Consider the following 17448-nt stretch of genomic DNA (forward strand, 5'->3'; position numbering starts at 1 on the left):
TGCTCTTAGAATTGGGTTGGCCTCAGTTTTAACATGAAGTTATTTATTCTGTAAAAAATGTTGATAATACTCTTCATTGTATGCTTATTTAAAGAATGCTGCAGAACAATCTGACATTATTCATGTTTGACATATGGAAGACGATAGAGAATACAGTATCATACAGTCATCCCAGGACACCATGCATGTTCCATCAATACCCAGTGTCAGTACTTGTCCATCCTGGACAGATCACCTCATATTTTATTAAAATGACAATGCCCAGGGTAAGTGTCTACTCAAATTCTGTCCCATGCTCCTAATCCATTCCCACAGTGACCCATAAGAGGACTGGAAACTGAGCCCAAAAGAAGTTGTTTTACTCATCATAATGCCTTATTATTATTTTGAGGACCAATCTACTATTCTTACTTTTTTCTGCCTTACTACTTTGTCACACTTATGGGCTAACAGCCATTCCTATCCAACCCTAATATTACCAACATACAATCTGTCCACTACTTTGTGCCTAATACAACTTTATCTTGATGTTAGGTCATTAGCCAACGTGCATTCTCAACAGTAGTTAGCATGCAAGCCTAAATCTAGCTGGTCACCTCTATTAGACAGACTTGGTCTAATCCTAGCTAGGGTCCTGTTTCACAACTTCTCCCAAATACTATACCAAATTTTGAATTTTAAAATTCAACCACTCAACTATGTAATAGCCTTGAACCCTCAAAGAGGTTCAAATGGTGAATTATGTCCTGAATGAACACCTTGTCTAACCAGATCTCATTTTAACAAAACCAAACTACCTATGATCCTACCTTTGTGTAGAAGAGTGGTAGAGAGGAGACTCTTGGTCAGGCACAAGAAGCATGATATATTATGTGGATGAGTATGATTAGATTTATTGCTAATACAACATCCTAATATTGCCAAAGCAGTATACAATATAAGCATGTCTAAACATATTATAACCAGCTTATATTATAACCAGCTAGAAATGTACATGTTCACAGTCTTTGGCCTTACAAAGGCAAGTGGCAAAGCATCAAAGCACCTGTGGAGCTGCTTTAGGATTTTGTCTCTGTCTCTTTAGGATTTTGGTGCTTTTACTTGCCTGTCCACTCACCAGAAGTGAGTGTTCCTCACCTTTGGGCTGCATGTACCCTGCAGGCACCCCTGCCAGGACAGGAGGATCTGCCTGGAAGCTGTCTGCAGCCTGGGAGACCAGTTTGCCCAGTTGGCCCAGTCTCCAGAAGTATTTTAAACACTTTTGCAGGCTGATGTGTGCCAAAGTCAGTCGAAATCATGACAGCTCCCTGTCTCTGAAATGTGTCATTATAGGAACACCCAGACAGTTCCTCCTGGAATGCTCGCTGGGTGTTCTTATCTTAGTATTCTCACTCGGTATTCTTATTTTAGGACAAATCGTATTTCCCATCGGAGACAATTGTAAAGGAGAGGGGGTGTGTGTATGGGACAGGGCACACCTGAAGACCTGACTAACTTCTCTCTGTCACACTTTGGCAGAGAATCTAGTTATTGGGATGGAGCTGGGAGCAAGGGGTGCTACAGAAGGTCAGGCCCTAGGCAAAGGTCATCCTGCTTTGCCCAAGGGAGCCACGTATCCAGGAGGAGAAACAGTACTGCTGTTAACCCTGGAGCGACTGTACCCAGGTGGGCCTGCCAAGGCATGAACCACTATTAGACTCTGTACTGGGTATCACTGAGCCACACACCTCACCAAACAAAGCAGGAAAGCAGCATTTGCATGAGGATGAAATGACTCACTTCATCCAGATACAGAAAAAGAAATGCACTTTTCAAAATGCTTGTAAATATCGTAGTACTCTAGCAAAACCACCTTCATCAAAATGATAATTTTAATGTTTATGGCTGAAAAGAAACATTTATGAGAAAAATGGTTAAACTTCAGAGTGTTTTTTCCTAAGTGAGTGCCATTAATTTTAGAAGATAGATGACAAATGACTACAAAGGTATCTTAGAATTCATGGTGTGTTGGGCCTGCCTAGTTCTTCATGCCTTAGAGGACTTTTGACTTCTTAGTAGTGAAAATTGAAAGTGTCTACAACGAAGTGCTATTCAGAAATTACTCTCCCCATTTTCCTGATGTGCTTGTTAACATGTATATGTCAGAGATGTCCTGCCTGTGTTCTTTGAAAACACCTTCCTCTTCCTGAAAGTGCCAGATGAACTGAGGACTGCAGTGTAACTATAGGGGAATGGGGTTTTTTTCACCCTCTCCCTGCATTTGTATAGTGTCAGTCTGTAGGCAGAATGGTCACTCAAATTTATGGTTTAGTAATTGAGAACAGAAAGAATGATTATTTCTTTCTTTCTTGTTGCTTTCTTTATTCTTATGTATTGATCATATGGATTGCTTTTTTTCCCTTTTGGTAGGGATAAAAAGAAGTATTTTTAACGTGTGAGGCTTTTGATCTTGAAACAGAAAAGTTTGGGTTCTTGGCCAATTTTTATTAAGTTTTTTTAATTGTAATCTAATTTTGTTGGTAAGGAATGTCCTAGAATGTGCTCATCAATAAAACTTAGGGAAAAAAATAAGGAAGGCATAGGGAATGGTCAGAGTCATGGTGTCTACCTTCCCATGTAATCATGACACGTGGTGGAACTCTACCTTCCTCGAATAAACACCTGCCTGCTGGTGGAAAGTAGCGATGGAGTGATTTTGCTTTGTTTGTGTGCATGGCTTTGCTTTACCTATTAAATTGCCTGTGTCTCAACTCACAAGTTTTCTCATTTCTACCCTTCCTGTTCTTCCCTGCTTCCCACAGCAGGGGACGGTGTGAGTGTCTGTGTGGGTCTGAGCTGCCTGCAATCCACAAGTGTGCTTTTTGGCACCCAGTGTGAGGCCAGAGGGGTTGAAGATAACGACAGATTTGATAGGAACGCACTATACTGGATTTACAGCTGCTACAGCTGTTTAGGCTATTAATTGGCAGGCTCCTGCTCTCACCAGAGGACCTGCTTGCTTTGCTCTATATTAGAATGGAGTGATTGTCTATGGCTGCCGTATGCTGTAGCGCTTATCATCTTACTTTCCTGTGCCTGGGAGCAGTTTGATAACAGCACTGGCCACATGCCTGGGCAGACAGATGGCCTGGTCATTGCTGCTGGTTTTGTACTACTGTAGGAATGCTGTAACAATAGTCTGAACTCTGGTTGAAGGGGCCGTGAACTCTGAATAACACCAGGCTGGAGCAGATATACCCCAAAGCGTCTGTGGATAGTGGAGCAGTTACACCCCTGAATAGTAGAATCATGGAATCATTTAGGTTGGAAAAGACTGCTAAGTCCAACACTAAATCATGTCCCTAAGCACCACATCTACATGTCTTTTAAATACCTCCAAGGATGGTGACTGAGCCATGCCCAAATTCTTGACAATACTTTTGAGGAATGTCAGGAAAATTAATCCACAAACACCAGAGTTTTACGTCCAAAAAGGAGACAGAGGAGTCCTGTTACTTTATTCGAATAAAGTGAGAGGTCATGGGGCATTTCCCTTGGGGTCTCCCAAATTGTTAGAGGACGCAGCCTCCTTTTTATCCTAATTTCCCAGCCGCATTTCCCTCTCTCTTTCCCCATTGGCTGAGGTACTTGAGAGGTACAGACTCCCCGAATCACCTAATACAGACCCCCTTCTAATGTATACTCACCTTTTTCTTTTCCCATGGAATTTATGGTTTTTCCCATTGCTTCTTTTGTCTCTCAGTATCTATCTTTACCTATCAGTAAACCCACAGTTTGTTTGTAAAGACAAATCCCTCTCACTCCTTTCATCAATCAGTGGAATTCCTCCTATTGTTTCTTTCACCTCTCAGTATCTAGCTTTTATCAGCAGACCCATAGTTTGTTTGTAAAGACAAATCTATCTAATTTCTTTCAGGAAGAAATTTTTCCTAATAGCCAATCTAAACCTCCCCTGGTGCAATTTGAGGCCTTTTCCTCTTGTCCTGTTACTTGTTACCTGGAAGAAGAGGCCCACCTGGCTACAACCTCCTTTCAGTAGTTGCAGAGAGTGATAAAGCTCCTTCCTAAGCCTCCTTTTCTCCAGGTTAAGCACCCCCAGCTCCCTCAGCCAATTTCTCATCAGACTTGTGCTCCAGACCCTTCCCCAGCTCTGTTGCCCTTCTCTGCACACTCTCCAACACCTCCATGTCTTTCTTGTAGTGAGGGGCCCAGAACTGAACACGGGATTGGAGGTGTGGCCTCACCAGTGCCAAGTACAGGGGGACAATCCCTGCCCTGGTCCTGCTGGCCACACTATTGCTGGGACAGGCCGGGATGCTATTGGCCTTCTTGGCCGCCTGGCCACACACTGGCTCATGTTCAGCTGCTGTTGACCAGCATCCCCAGGTCCCTTTCTGCAGAGCGCCTTTCCAACCAAGGGAAAGTCTGCAACCTGTAAGTCCATCCCAGCATGGTAAGAGGAGGAGTTAATTAAGGAACCTTTTAACCTCGTTTGAAGAGCCCAGGTGTGGGAATTGTAAAGGATACAATGTCTAGCTGTTGTAACTCATTGTTTGAGTTGCGTGGTGTTACGTAAGAGGTGCAACAGCAGAAGCCGCCGTAAGGAAGGGCAAGCTTCACAAGAATCCCTGCAGGTGTGACCCAACCTGAATAGGTTTTGGCAACTGGTAGCTCTACACAACACACCTCCTATCCTGAGCAATCACCACAAGAGATGGAACCCCAGTCACGGAAGAAGGGAACTCAATGGGCTTTTTATGGGTGTTGTACAGGGATGGCCCATGGAGTGAGGGAGTGATATCTGTCTATAAATTAAAGGATGGGGGTGTGTGTGTGTGCATGTGATTAATGAGGAGGTACTGGATAATGTGGGACTTCAGCATGATACAAATGTATAGAATAAGGAGATCGTACTGGTTTGGGCTGCAATGGAGTTAATTTTCTTCACACCACCTTGTTTAGTATCATGGTTTGGATTTTTATATATAATTATAAACATTTTAAATTTAATTATTGTAAGTTGCAGCTCATGCGGTGCTCAAATTTAGAATCAGATCAACATCTGGATAGTTACACATTCATAGTCCTAGTACGCTATGAAGGTACATTTTCATAACAGCCTTCCATTAACCACCAGGTTGAAAAACAGATTTTAAATTGTACTTAAATAAAAATATTGGTTTTTTTTTTAATTGAATTTGATTCTGTACGTCTGTATACCATCTGTTTTTAAGTAACAGTTATAGCAACTTAAAATCAACCATATAGAGAAGTGGAAAAAAGTTGAGACAAAGGTGGATTGAAACTAAACGGGACGAATCCTCTGACACTAAATAAGGAAAGCGATCTGAAAACATAGGCGTGACACAGAACACGGAGTAAGAAAACGTCTCCTTTCATATTGGTTTCGTATATTTAACACTTTCTTTGAGGGTAAATTCTCTGGATGACAAGCTTTTAACCAAATAGTTGACTACTTGAGTATTTTTGCATTTTATTGCTTAGCAACGTATTACTTCTAATCTCAATTTAAGTGTTTGCCTAATGCAGTTCTTATCTTGAACAGCCAGGCTCCCTGAACACAGATAATGCTTTTCAGCCTTTGACCTTTCAGAGTAGTTTTCTTGCTTGCTTTGGCTTCTTTCAAACCTAACACTGATGCAAAAGCTGAGATCTCATAGGAAGACCTATGAGCAAAGTACTAGGAACTCTTGAAGAAGGAGTAGCATCTCACTTGCGGCTAACCCAGCTGGGGACGCTGAGGAGGCAGAAGACACAGACGAGAGGCAGATCTCGGCAAAATGGAGCTTGAGGGTGATATACCCAAGGATCACAGAAGATATTCGGAGCAGATGTCTTTACAACCAGGAGAGTATGTGAAGAAAAAAACCGTCTTTAAATACAAAGTCGTCTGTGCTGTAAGTAGGTGCTGCTCTTAGGGGCTGCTAGTTTAACAATTCTCAAATCTGCAGGATTTTTTGAAGTTTCATTGTATTAGTATAATCATTCAGGGTAGCTTGGTAATTGGTAGTTAAAATTTTACTGTGTGAGTGTGTCGCTGAAACTGCACTAATTTCACTGGCACATTTCTAAAGTTCTGGTACGTAAGAAGCAATTTTTTTTACGGCAATTTTTGTTGTGATTCATTAACCTGACTGTTCTTTTGCACAGTGAAGACATTGCTTCGATACTTTGTTTTAGATATTGTCTTAAAACAGATGTGTTTGTGGCCAAAGCAACCACAGTTTCTTTTTGCTTACTTTTGTATCTTTAAATTTGTTGTTAACGAAACAGAACATATAGGAAAGTCGTTGGCAAAAAACAATCAGGAAGTAAGGCATGGGAAAAACCTAATGAAACATTTTGTACAGTATTGTCAGTCTCACATCTCAAATATCATGACAACTCTTTACCTCTTCCCTGAGGCTTTAAGATCCATGCAGCTGCCTTGTAAATAATAAAGTGTAGGCTTTTTGTTAAGCTTTAAACATCTTTTGTTGTATCTTCTGTTTGTGACCACAATAGAAACAAGCATTAAATATGTGTATATGTTTGCACAAGCTCTTGCATTTGTAAATTGAAACTTAGAGAAAACTACAGGTACTGATTTTAGAAATACTTGCAACTTAATTTTGAAAACAGCCCTATAGAAAAGAGTCAAACTACTACACTTTTCAGCTCTATGTAATCAGAACAATTTCACATAGTACAGTTTCCTATTTAATGCTGCATTGTGCAAGGATTGCATAAAATAAGAGGGAAATACTGAAAACTGTGTTGGTACTACCAACGTTATTTCACCTTAAGAACTAATGTCCCAAAATCAAGGGTATTTGTAAATGTTGTAATAAATGCAGCATCTTATCTGTATACCTGATAGGAGTTTTTGGGTTTTACTTCAGCTGTCTCATTACTTGAAAAAGTGGGAATGTTTGTTGCTGTAATAGCTGTACTTCAATTTGTACTTCAGTTTAGTATCACCTATTTATTTCAGTTACAAATGGGAGTTTTAATCAAAAAGAAGGGCAAAACCATAGTGACTTCAAGGTGCGAAGTACATGCCCTGGTGATTTGACTTATCTGTGCTCAGTGAAACGAGATCTGTTAGGTTAACCTGGCAGTGTTATCCTCCCTGTCCAGAAAGAGTGGCTGCTGGTCTAGCCCAGATGAACTCCCTGATTTTCAGTCCCTGCTGACTGGATGTAGGATTAAACTGCTGCCTTCACACCTGAGGTCTCTTTTCAAGGGACTCCAGCATTTCTGTCAATTTGGGCAATCTTTCCACACATCCTTACTCCATCTGTCTCTCTCATCCAGTTCTCTCACCAATTCCATTTCCACTCCTTTTGAGGTACATCTGTACAAAAACCTGTGAGTAAGTAGCAGGAAGAAAGTAAAGGTGAGAAGGAGAAAGTGTAAAGGAAGTAATTATGGCATTTCTAGTGTTTGGTATTGCTTGAGAAAAATACCAGTTGTACACCCACACCTGAGAGCTGAGCAGCCCTCCCTGCTGCCACGCTTCTGCCCAGCACCTGCAAGGCAGGACAGGCAGCAGCAAAGATCAGGGGATGCACATGCAGTTGTTCTCAGTTCCTTATAGTTGCTGTAGTCTTAAGATAAGAGGCTTCATTACAATAACACTGAGCGTGAGGGTAACCCTCTCTCATTTTTACTTTATTTTTAACCTTAGTATTTCCACTAATCAGTCATCTGATTCCTGGAAATGGCAGAAGACAAAAGAAAGCTCTGAGGCAAAAATGGGACATAAACTGCCAGTTCATGGTGATTTTTTCTGTGATATGCATTTTCTTTCCCACTATTATCTTGGCGAAGATGAAAGTGCATACACCACAAAATACTCTGTCACTTTTCACTGCACCTTTCAGCCAGCATGCATTGCCATTTGTCTTGGGTGCCTATTGAGCTGATAAAAGCTTCCTCAGTTCTCCCCCAGTCTCCCAAAGTTATGCTGCTTTCTGTTACAGAGTTTCCTTGGGCTGTTAGTCTCTTTCCGATTTCCTCTAACCTTGCTGACAGGGTGACTTATTAGCAGAAGCTGTCATGTGGGTGAAAATTTTACACTTGCAGCCTCAATCCAGCTAAATCTCTTAAGAGATCCTTATGATCATTCCAGGTAAATACAGAAAATAAGTAAAAGGAATTACCTTTATTTGTACAGATAAAGGATTTGCAAAACAGATAAATACATTGATCCTACTATCTTTTCCCCAGCAAAGATTTCCCCAATTACATCATTACAACTGGCCATAGGTTATAAGTGCAGCATTAGAGCCTCAGATCCTAAGGTTATAATTATCGTGCCTCTCCTATCTTCAGGCTCAATTTTTTGATGAAGTACAGAGAAGAGATTAGTTCTTAAGAAATCATGCATTCATAGAAATATTAATAATAGAGTTAATTTTTAATATACATAACAGTTTATCACAGTTGTGAATGTTGGTTTCCCTGTGTCTGTGTGACAGGTTCTACTGTGTGCTTTGGTGGCTGTATCCCTGGGACTAGGTTTAGGACTAGGACTCAAGAAGGAGCAAGGTACGTTTATGATACTTTCATCAGCATAATTGCCAATGATCTGGATCTGGTAAAGGCTTTCAGCAAAGGCTCTTTTATGGTGTAATGTAAATGAACTGTGAAAAGTCACCACCTGTGAAAATAAAGTTCTTGAATTTTTCAAGTTGGATTGCATAAAAACTAAACACTGAAAATCTATACTTGAAAAACCTGTCCTAAACAACCAAGTGCCTTGCTGATCTTTCCAGAAATGTGAAACCTAGTTCACAGCATGTTTGGAAGTTTTATTGCATTAACACTTTCAGAAAATTTGAGATATGTGTTATCTTACTACATATAATGTCTTGCAATTATTTAAACAGTATTTTGTGAGAGAAATATCATTGGATCATCTTCAGGACTCATGCTTTGAATATATTTGGCATAGTTCAGGTAGCTGATTCTAACACTGATTATGAATATTCTTTGAAAACTTCAGTTTCTGTAAAGCTACAGTAAAAAGGGGATAGTGGCTTGATTGGGTGGAACGGTATTTTTTACTTAGTTACTAACACTAGTTAGTGTTTTGATGTCAGGGGGTCATTCTAGGTGAGAACAAACAAACACAACACATTGTGAATTAATACTTCCTTTAGAATCAAAGCAAGAGTAATCCCACACTGGAGGAGTTCAAGAAAGCAGAGTCTCTTTCTCATTGCTAATCAACACATCTTGTACTTGTTTACCTAGTAGTTCATCAAGTCTTAGATCCTTCTGAAGTCTTTCAATACCATGGGCCTAGCAAATAAGATGAAGTGGAACTGTAATTGTTTTTTCATCATTTGAAAATCACTTTAGCTCTGCATGGACTCTACAAAGTCGATACTAAAGCCCAAATTTGTAGGCAGTGCATCCTGCAAAAGCATGAAATGAACCTTGTGGCAATTATAAGGGAATTGCCCTAGCAAACCTGAGTAGATAGTTATACCTTTTCCTGTCCAACAGTGTGAGGGGAGAAGAAAACTGGAAATGCAGGAGCTCAGCATGGTTCAAATAGTATTTCTGGCGTACAGAGAATGTGGACACAGGGCTTGTCCATGTGGAGGCTGGTGTGGAACTGCAAGTGATCTTTGGAGATCGGGGGATGTCTTCAGGTGTCCTCAGGAGACCCAGAGCTGTTCCTTCACCCTGCACGAAGGTGTCAGAGCTGTGCTGAGGAATACAGCTTCCACCGCCAGGCCCCTCATTTGGACCCTTTTCTTTCTTTTAATTAAAACAACCAAACCTACAGATTTTTAAGGGACCTTTTAACAATAAAGTAGCAGAGATATTTCCAGGGTCCTGAGTGCACTAATAAGCTTTATGGTTTGTGTCCAGATGGCTTTTGAATGTCTCCAGGAAAGGAGATTCCCCCAGGCTGCCCCCACCCTGCCCAGGCCCCAGGGGCCACCTCCCCTGTCCCACCACTGACCCAGCAGGGATGGCTTCTATCTCCCCACAGCCTTGCCCTGCCCATCCATGAGTTCTGCTGAGCCAGGCCCAGCCACAGGCCAACAGCCTGGCCTTGACCTGTCTCTTTTGCCAGGGAAGGGCCCAGTACCTGGTGTGGGGCTGCCCTGCTCCAGGCTGGAGTGGTGGGATGGGTCCTGGTTGCTGGTCCCTGCCCAGATGCCCCTGGGGAGCCCCCATGGCTCTGGTACCCAGCCCTGAGGAAGCTTCCATCCCACGCAGGCATATTACAGAACATCCAAAGTGGGAATCACTCTTCCTCTTTTGTTTCAAACTGAGAAATGAGCAGGGGAAATGGCAGTCTCCTCTTCCTCATGCTGGCAGTGTGGGACACCCTGGCATTGCCTCCTGTGCCAGTGGTTTTGGAGAGACCTGTTGCAGAAAGAGCTCTGCCCCAGGCTGTGGACCAGCATAGTCCCAACAGCTGTCAGGACCTTCAGCACCCAGAGGGATTCCTACAGCCTTGCTTGCACCTTGCTGGCCTGTGTGCTAGTGACCGTATTGGAAAATGGCTAGGGAATTGGATTTGGGAAATTATTCAGCACATTTCTCCCTGCAGCCCATATCCATGACCCGTTTAACAGACCTGCCTGGGACAGGGTTATCTGAGCACTCAGCCTTGCTGCCTTCTCCTTACAGTCAGCTGCAGACACAAGTGCAATGAGCCACACAGGAACGGCGTGTCCGGCTGCCAGTGTGACAGCGGCTGCAAGGAGCGTCAGGATTGCTGCTGGGACTATGAGGACACCTGTGTGGAGCCGAGTAAGTCACCCTACAGGCAGTGCTCACTGGTGTCCATTTTATTTTGAATTTGTTTTTTCATGTGACTGTAATAGCAAATGGGTAATTCTCATGTTTGTGCAGATACACAGAAGTCATGTCACATTTCCTAGGGAGGGAAATGTGACAAAAATCACAAAATCACAGAATGGTTAGGGTTGGAATGGACCACTGGAGGCCATCTAGTCCAACTTCCTGCTCAAGCAAGGTCCTAGGGCACACTGCTGAGGCTTGTGTCCACACAGCTTTTGAATGTCTTCTGGAAAGGAGATTACACAACCTGTCTGGGCAACCTTTCCAGCGTTCCGGTCACCCTCCCAGTAAAGTTATTCCTGTTCAGGTGGGTGTGGCAGATTCAAGCTGCCTCGGTACTCAGGTGGCTAGAGGGCTGTAACTTGATGACATGACAGTACACAAAATCTTCCTGCATCTTTCTCAAATCAGATCCCTGTATTTTTGTCCCTTATGGGTAACCAAAGCATTTGCCACACGTATTTCATGGCACATATAAAGCTGAAGATGAGCATGAGCAGAAATCATGAGTTATCTTTAAGCAGGGCCCTTGAAGCAACCCTGTTGTGCCAGTACCTCTTGCACTTTTGAAAATAAGGGGGCGTTTCCCAGTCGGCTGTGCTCTCCAGCCTCGTGCATTCCTTGGTGGGTGCCTGGGATCAGAGGAGTCCACTCGTCCTCAAGGGGAACAGCCTGGTTCTGCATGGAGGGCAGGCTGCTCTCCAGTTACTGTCTCTGCTTTCCCAGCAGCTGTTCAGATATTTCTTCATCCTTATTTCTTTTTCTGCCCACTTCAGCCCTTACTTCTCTTTTTTTTTTTTTTTGCTCTCTGCTGGAACTCATATGCAAAAGCATGAAAAACGTCAGTTTGCTTCTCTTTCTTCTCTGTAAAAGAAATATGGAGTGGTTTTTTGGTGTTTTTTTTCCCTAGATGTTTTTGGAAAGATGGAAGGCATTGAAGGAGATGACTTGGGGGATACCTTTGTAAAATAAATTATGTTATGACTCTGTGTTACGGTTCAATGGCCAAAGAAATAGGCTTTTTCTGTTAAATGAAATCTTGAGTTTTCTTTCCAGAGAAAACTTATAAAACAACTCAAACGGTATATATAAACAACAATTTTTTTTTTCTTTACCTGTTTGGGGGGTTTCCATGCAAAGAAGTTTACATGAGGTTCTGTGAACTGAATCATAATGTTTTTCTTGGAATTTTCAGCCCGATCTTGGAAGTGCACTAATTTCCGTTGTGGTGAGACAAGAATACCTGGAAGTTACTGTTCTTGTTCTGATGACTGCTTGCAGAAAAAAGACTGCTGTGTAAATTACTACAGTGTTTGCAGAGGTAAATCAAAAGTCAAAACGTTTTAAATATAAATTATTTTATGAAATAGATAGATGGTCAAACATTGAAAATATAAAGGTAGATGAATTTGTTTCTCAAGACTAGATTCTGACTGACATTTTGAAAAATTTATGTTTTGAGGTGAATCTTTTGGTATTTTTGACTGTGAAAAAGACAGTTTCTGCAGAACACTGTGAACTGTATCGTTCTTGAGAAAGACAGAATGATTTGGATACTGCAAAAGTATACCACATGTGGAGGCTTTGGGTTGTTTCCTTTCTTTCTTTTGTTTTTTTCCTTTGTTTCCCCCCAAAAGAGATGGAGACAATCTGAAGTACATATTGTAGTAATCATCCCTAATCTACAATTTCCCATCCTTTTTGTTATAAATCTGTTTTTGGAATGGATTTATTATGTTTTACTTATTTTTGAATATCTTTGTTCATGGCTAATTGTTTCATACTGGCTCCAGCTAAACACATGAAGAATAGCACTGGTATAATTCAGTTACAGGAATGGTACTTGAGGAATATGCTGGTGACATAGTATCTGTTATCAGAATTCCTTTATGCTGTGGAAGGCAATAAATTTAAGGCAACTCCTGCAAAATTATTGTTACCTAAATGCAAAATAAAGCTAAAAGGGGCTAAACCACAACATAGAGAAAGAAAAGAAGTGCTAAAGGCAGCCCCATTCTTCTCTCTAAGTGTGTCAATGGTACACAGAAAATAAAAAAGGAATAAGTAGTCCAGTGTGGTCAGGATACAGTTTGAATATTTTTTCATTTAAAACCCAATAAAAGCCTAACCTTTCATCGTGTTTTCTTCTCCGTTTTGTTTGTTTGCTTGTCTGCGTAGTATGTGTGCTTTGTTTTTAACTTACAGTTGTGAGCACTAGTCCTTTCAGGGTTTGAGGGCCTAATAGGTTGCACCAAATTGTTCCTAAAGGTATCTTTAGTCCTACATTTCTGTTGAAGCAGAAAATATTACAAGAAGAGCTTTAAAAAGATCATCCATGTAGCTGCTTTTTTTGGTGGTGGGGGGGGGGGGCCGTGTCAGTGCTAACTCAGGATTTTTTTTTCCTTTTAGGTGAAATATCTTGGGTAGAAGAACCATGTGTGCCAATTGAAACTCCTCAGTGCCCAGTAGGGTAGGATAAAGGAATTTCTCTTCTTAGCAAATAAAATCTTTGAGACGGTCAGAAATACTCCAGTGTTCTGAAACAGGTTTTCATATTTATGGAGAGTAAGGTCCCTGCCCTGAGCAATATTCTGTAGAAATTGTTTGTGGCTAGGAATGTTTGTTCTTTCTAAAACCTTTGTCATCTTGTTCTACATTCATTGATCATTTACAGTTTAGAGCAGAGTACAGGAGTTCAAATTCAGATTGAAATTCAGTTTGCAAAGACCTGGAAAAATTGTTAGAGTTATCTCAAGATTCATTTATCACAAATTGGTCATAGTCCATTTCATGTTACCATATTGTATCTTTGACAATTCAGATAAGTCACCTTATGCAGTCTGTAATAACTGTTAGAAACCATGATTGCAGTTCTTTAGGCAACAGGGTTGTTTGGGGTTTTTTTTGCTCCAATTATTTACAGGAAGAAAGGTGTGTTGAAAAGGGAGCTATAAAGTAGCTGTATATCTACAAATGCTGAAACAATTTTGCTATTTGTGCAGTTTTTCAGAATCATAGGTAGAGGCTAGGCAGAAACACCATTTAAAAGTTGTTCTTGAAGAAAAATGAATTAATTTCTGATTCAGTTATGGTACTTGTGATATTATCCACTATTTTCTTTTATTTTACTGCCAGTTTAGTTTAATTATAATAGTAAGACCATTAAAGTTGTGGCTTCTTTGTGAGTTCCTGCATGCACCTCCCAACATAGGTATAAAAATACACTTTTTAGGTTAACAAATAGCTTGCTGAGTTAACACAGTTTCATAGGCTAAAGCTTGGAAAGTAGTGGAGGGAGGCTTCTTTAAGTGCTGTAAACAGCGTTGCTATATAAAGATCCATTTAATTTCCGATTCAAACCAGTAAGCTGTTTTATGCGGTCTGTTTTTATACAGACTACTGATGCTAGTGTGCTTCTGTGTTTTGGAAAGACCACTTTTAGTAAGAAACTAACTGGGTTAGTGATCACTGCCTGATGTCAATGTGTAACTTTTTGTTAATATTATCACTGAAAGGATTACTTGTATTTTATTCCTACGGTATTTCTTACCAGGAGGATTGTATATTTGCTCTCAATATTGAACTATTTCTTTATCTCACACAATGATATTAATTCTGGGATGTACATGAATATTCTAGATCCTGCTTATAAAAGCTGAATTTATATTGTTAGAATCTTAACAAGTCACCAACTCTCCAAACGTCTTTATGATGATAAACTTATATTTTCTTGTAGATTTACTCGCCCACCACTTATCCTTTTTTCAATGGATGGGTTTAGAGCAGAATATTTGCAAACTTGGAGTTCCTTGCTGCCAAATATTGAAAAACTCAGTAAGTTTCCAAGGGTGTTTTCACTGTTTTCTTTAAAAGTCTGCATGCAACCTCTCTGGTCCCCTTTGCTACTGTCATGCATATGTGTTGCTCAGCAATGAAAAAAATCACAAATTAAGTCTCTCATCAGTTGTATATTTTCATTATTATATGTTCTGCATTGCTTCTTGTATCTGAGTGCACAGCAAACATGACTTTTTTTTTAACAAGGCCTCTAATATTTGTCAGCAGCTTTTTATTAAATACACAGTTTGAAATAAACATTAAAATACAGTTTAAAACTGAGAAAAAGTTCCAGATAAGAATTTTCCGCATTCTTGGTACTGCATTAAAAAGTTGCTAAATAGCTGATAAGGAGTTGAACATTAAAGTACAGTACTAAGAGGAAATACATTGTGTTATTGGGAAATTTTCCTCAAAGATTCATTTTCTCAAGTCAGATATTTTAAGATGTTAGTATGTTGAAATTATTGCAGTAAGGCTCAAGTAACCATTTTCCAGTATTTCTGAATATTGTGAGGAAGAGTAAGTTGGATATCTTCAGTTTGTGCTATAAAGGGCTCTAAAAAGTGAGATCCATTAGTGCACATGTGGTTAAAATTCCCTGAGTATTTTGGAGCTCAGATCTCCAGATACTTTGTACCTGGACAAAATGTCTGCATATTTATTAATTTCTTCTCAGCAGCAATAGTCTAAATTGACAGTATTTTTATCAGTTCTGAGTACACTACATTGTGGTTCTATTTGAAAATTTCCCATGGATATTATGATGTACTACATTTTACTGAATAGTTAACAATCTTATTTGTGGATAATGAGAGTATCCAGAAACTTGAAGTTGAACCAATGTGCAAACTTGACTTCTCGGGCAAATGGTTTATTCTCTGAAGTCATTCTGACTGGAAGGAATTGAATCAGTGGAGGAATCATGAATTTTGAAGTCAGTAGTCAGTTCCAGTCTTTTGAAACAAGGTGAAAAGGAAATGCCAAACTGGCAAAAGGGATGAATACCATGCTATGTCTATGTTTCCAAGAAATCCTTTGAAACAAGGAGAGGTCTAATTCAACATTGCTCATATTTGTGGTCAATTTGAGCAATTGTTTATGCACACTCGTGCTTATATTTCTCAGAAATCTACAGGAAAGGGAAATACCTTTATTTGCAAAAGAACAAATGTAGTGTTGATTCATGGCATAAAATCTTTCCTCTCTATTAACTCCTTTAACCTAGAACATTCAGTAGAGCTAATCAAGCTAGTTGTTATAGAATATGTACACTATTGATATAGATCCTTTATAGATCTTTCCATAGAAAATTTTGCTGAATTTCTCATGTCTTTATAAATTATTCAGCCCTTCTTCAAACACTCTCTAAGCCTTTTTTTTAAATCTGTATCACATTGGAATAGTTTTGTTGAAAAATTTCACACTTTCATTGTTTAGGTTGCTTAGTTAAGATCAGCTTCTCTTCTTTGACTGAAATGCTCTACATCAATTAATGCGTGTTTGAGCATGAATGAAATAATCATCTGGTTACAGCTTAATATAGAACTTTGTACATGTGAGTTAGATGTAAAAACAGCATTAAGGCATCTTCCAGTCTTCACATTTTTGTTTTGTGGGTAAATAAGTTGGATCCTACAGTGGATTTAGACACTACAGATATTTGTGTGCTGAGTACCTTTGATTGATGAAAAATAATGCAATGTTTGGAGATACAGGTAGGACACCTGGAATGGGATTTACTCCAGGGCAGGAAACCTGGGGAGGGGTTCACTCCAGGACAGAGCACCTACATTTAGACATATTCTTGGAAATGTCTGCATGTGAGATGTCTACTTGCTCACTGAAGTCAGTGCCTTTATGGTTAATACAGTCTGCATAGTGCAGTGCAAGAGCCTAGAGGACAAGTCAGCTCAATCAACAGAAGGAGGGTGCCACAGGACAAATTGTTGCCTTAATCTCTGTTTTTAGTATACTTCAGAGTGCCATGGCCTTCAATAGCTGTGTCAGGAGAACACAGATCTTGAAGAGATTTGCATCAAAACTGTCAACTTTCATGCAAATGTCTTGAACATCAGAGGGTTTCTCAAATGACACCTGGCTCTAGTGCTTAAGCCACTGAGTCCTTCTCTGCTTGTCACCAATCAGCTCTGCAGAGTATCTTGTTTGGTCTGACCTCAGGCTTCATTCTCATTGCATAAACATGCATATCTAGGCCACTTAGGATCTCAGAAGCATCTGAGAAATTTACTTGGGTTGGCAGACAGGATGTAGAAGCAGCATCTGAAGGCCCAACAGGATCATCAAAGATTTCTCAATGGACCTTAGGCCCCGAGGCTTTAGGCAGCTGAATTGGGCATCCAGGTCCACTGACTGCATTGGGACAGTAAGCTTAGCTCACAAGGAGGCACCAGGATTGTATGAGTCTTGTTTTGGAGTGACATTTCTCCATCTAAAACTGCAGGAACTGATTGTAGTGATTTTTGTTTGTTTGTTTTTAAGACTCTTTGTTTTCAATTAAAAAAAAAAAATGTATATTAATACCTTGATCTGTTGCAGAAACATGTGGCACACATTCAAAATACATGAGAGCTGTTTACCCCACAAAAACCTTTCCAAACCACTATACTATTGTCACAGTAAGTGAGAATTTTTGTTTTTCCTTTTCATAATCTGGATAACACAGAAAGGATTTTGTGGTGCCTGTCTTTTAGTGGGACATTAGAACTCATGCTATAGATATAAAAAAGAGAGAGATGCTGAGATGGTACACACAGG

The 17448-nt window shown here is 40.1% G+C and overlaps 1 protein-coding gene across 4 annotated transcripts in view; it reads left to right on the forward strand.

Annotated features, from left to right (window-relative positions):
* Positions 1 to 5466: 5466 nt before the first annotated feature.
* ENPP3 (ectonucleotide pyrophosphatase/phosphodiesterase 3) overlaps positions 5467 to 17448 on the forward strand; it is a 36032-nt gene continuing 24050 nt past the window's right edge. The window contains exons 1-7 of one of the 4 annotated variants that reach the window (XM_048297647.1): positions 5467 to 5918; positions 8484 to 8553; positions 10660 to 10782; positions 12029 to 12154; positions 13243 to 13303; positions 14570 to 14667; positions 17230 to 17309. In XM_048297647.1, coding sequence (XP_048153604.1) covers positions 5802 to 5918; positions 8484 to 8553; positions 10660 to 10782; positions 12029 to 12154; positions 13243 to 13303; positions 14570 to 14667; positions 17230 to 17309 — 675 coding nt within the window. In that variant the 5' untranslated portion in view covers positions 5467 to 5801. Of the gene's footprint in view, positions 5919 to 8483; positions 8554 to 10659; positions 10783 to 12028; positions 12155 to 13242; positions 13304 to 14569; positions 14668 to 17229; positions 17310 to 17448 lie in introns of those variants that run through there. The other 3 variants (XM_048297646.1, XM_048297648.1, XM_048297649.1) reach the window with 3 other exon arrangements.

The sequence above is a fragment of the Corvus hawaiiensis genome, chromosome 3, assembly GCF_020740725.1.
Source record: "Corvus hawaiiensis isolate bCorHaw1 chromosome 3, bCorHaw1.pri.cur, whole genome shotgun sequence".
NCBI lineage: Eukaryota > Metazoa > Chordata > Aves > Passeriformes > Corvidae > Corvus > Corvus hawaiiensis.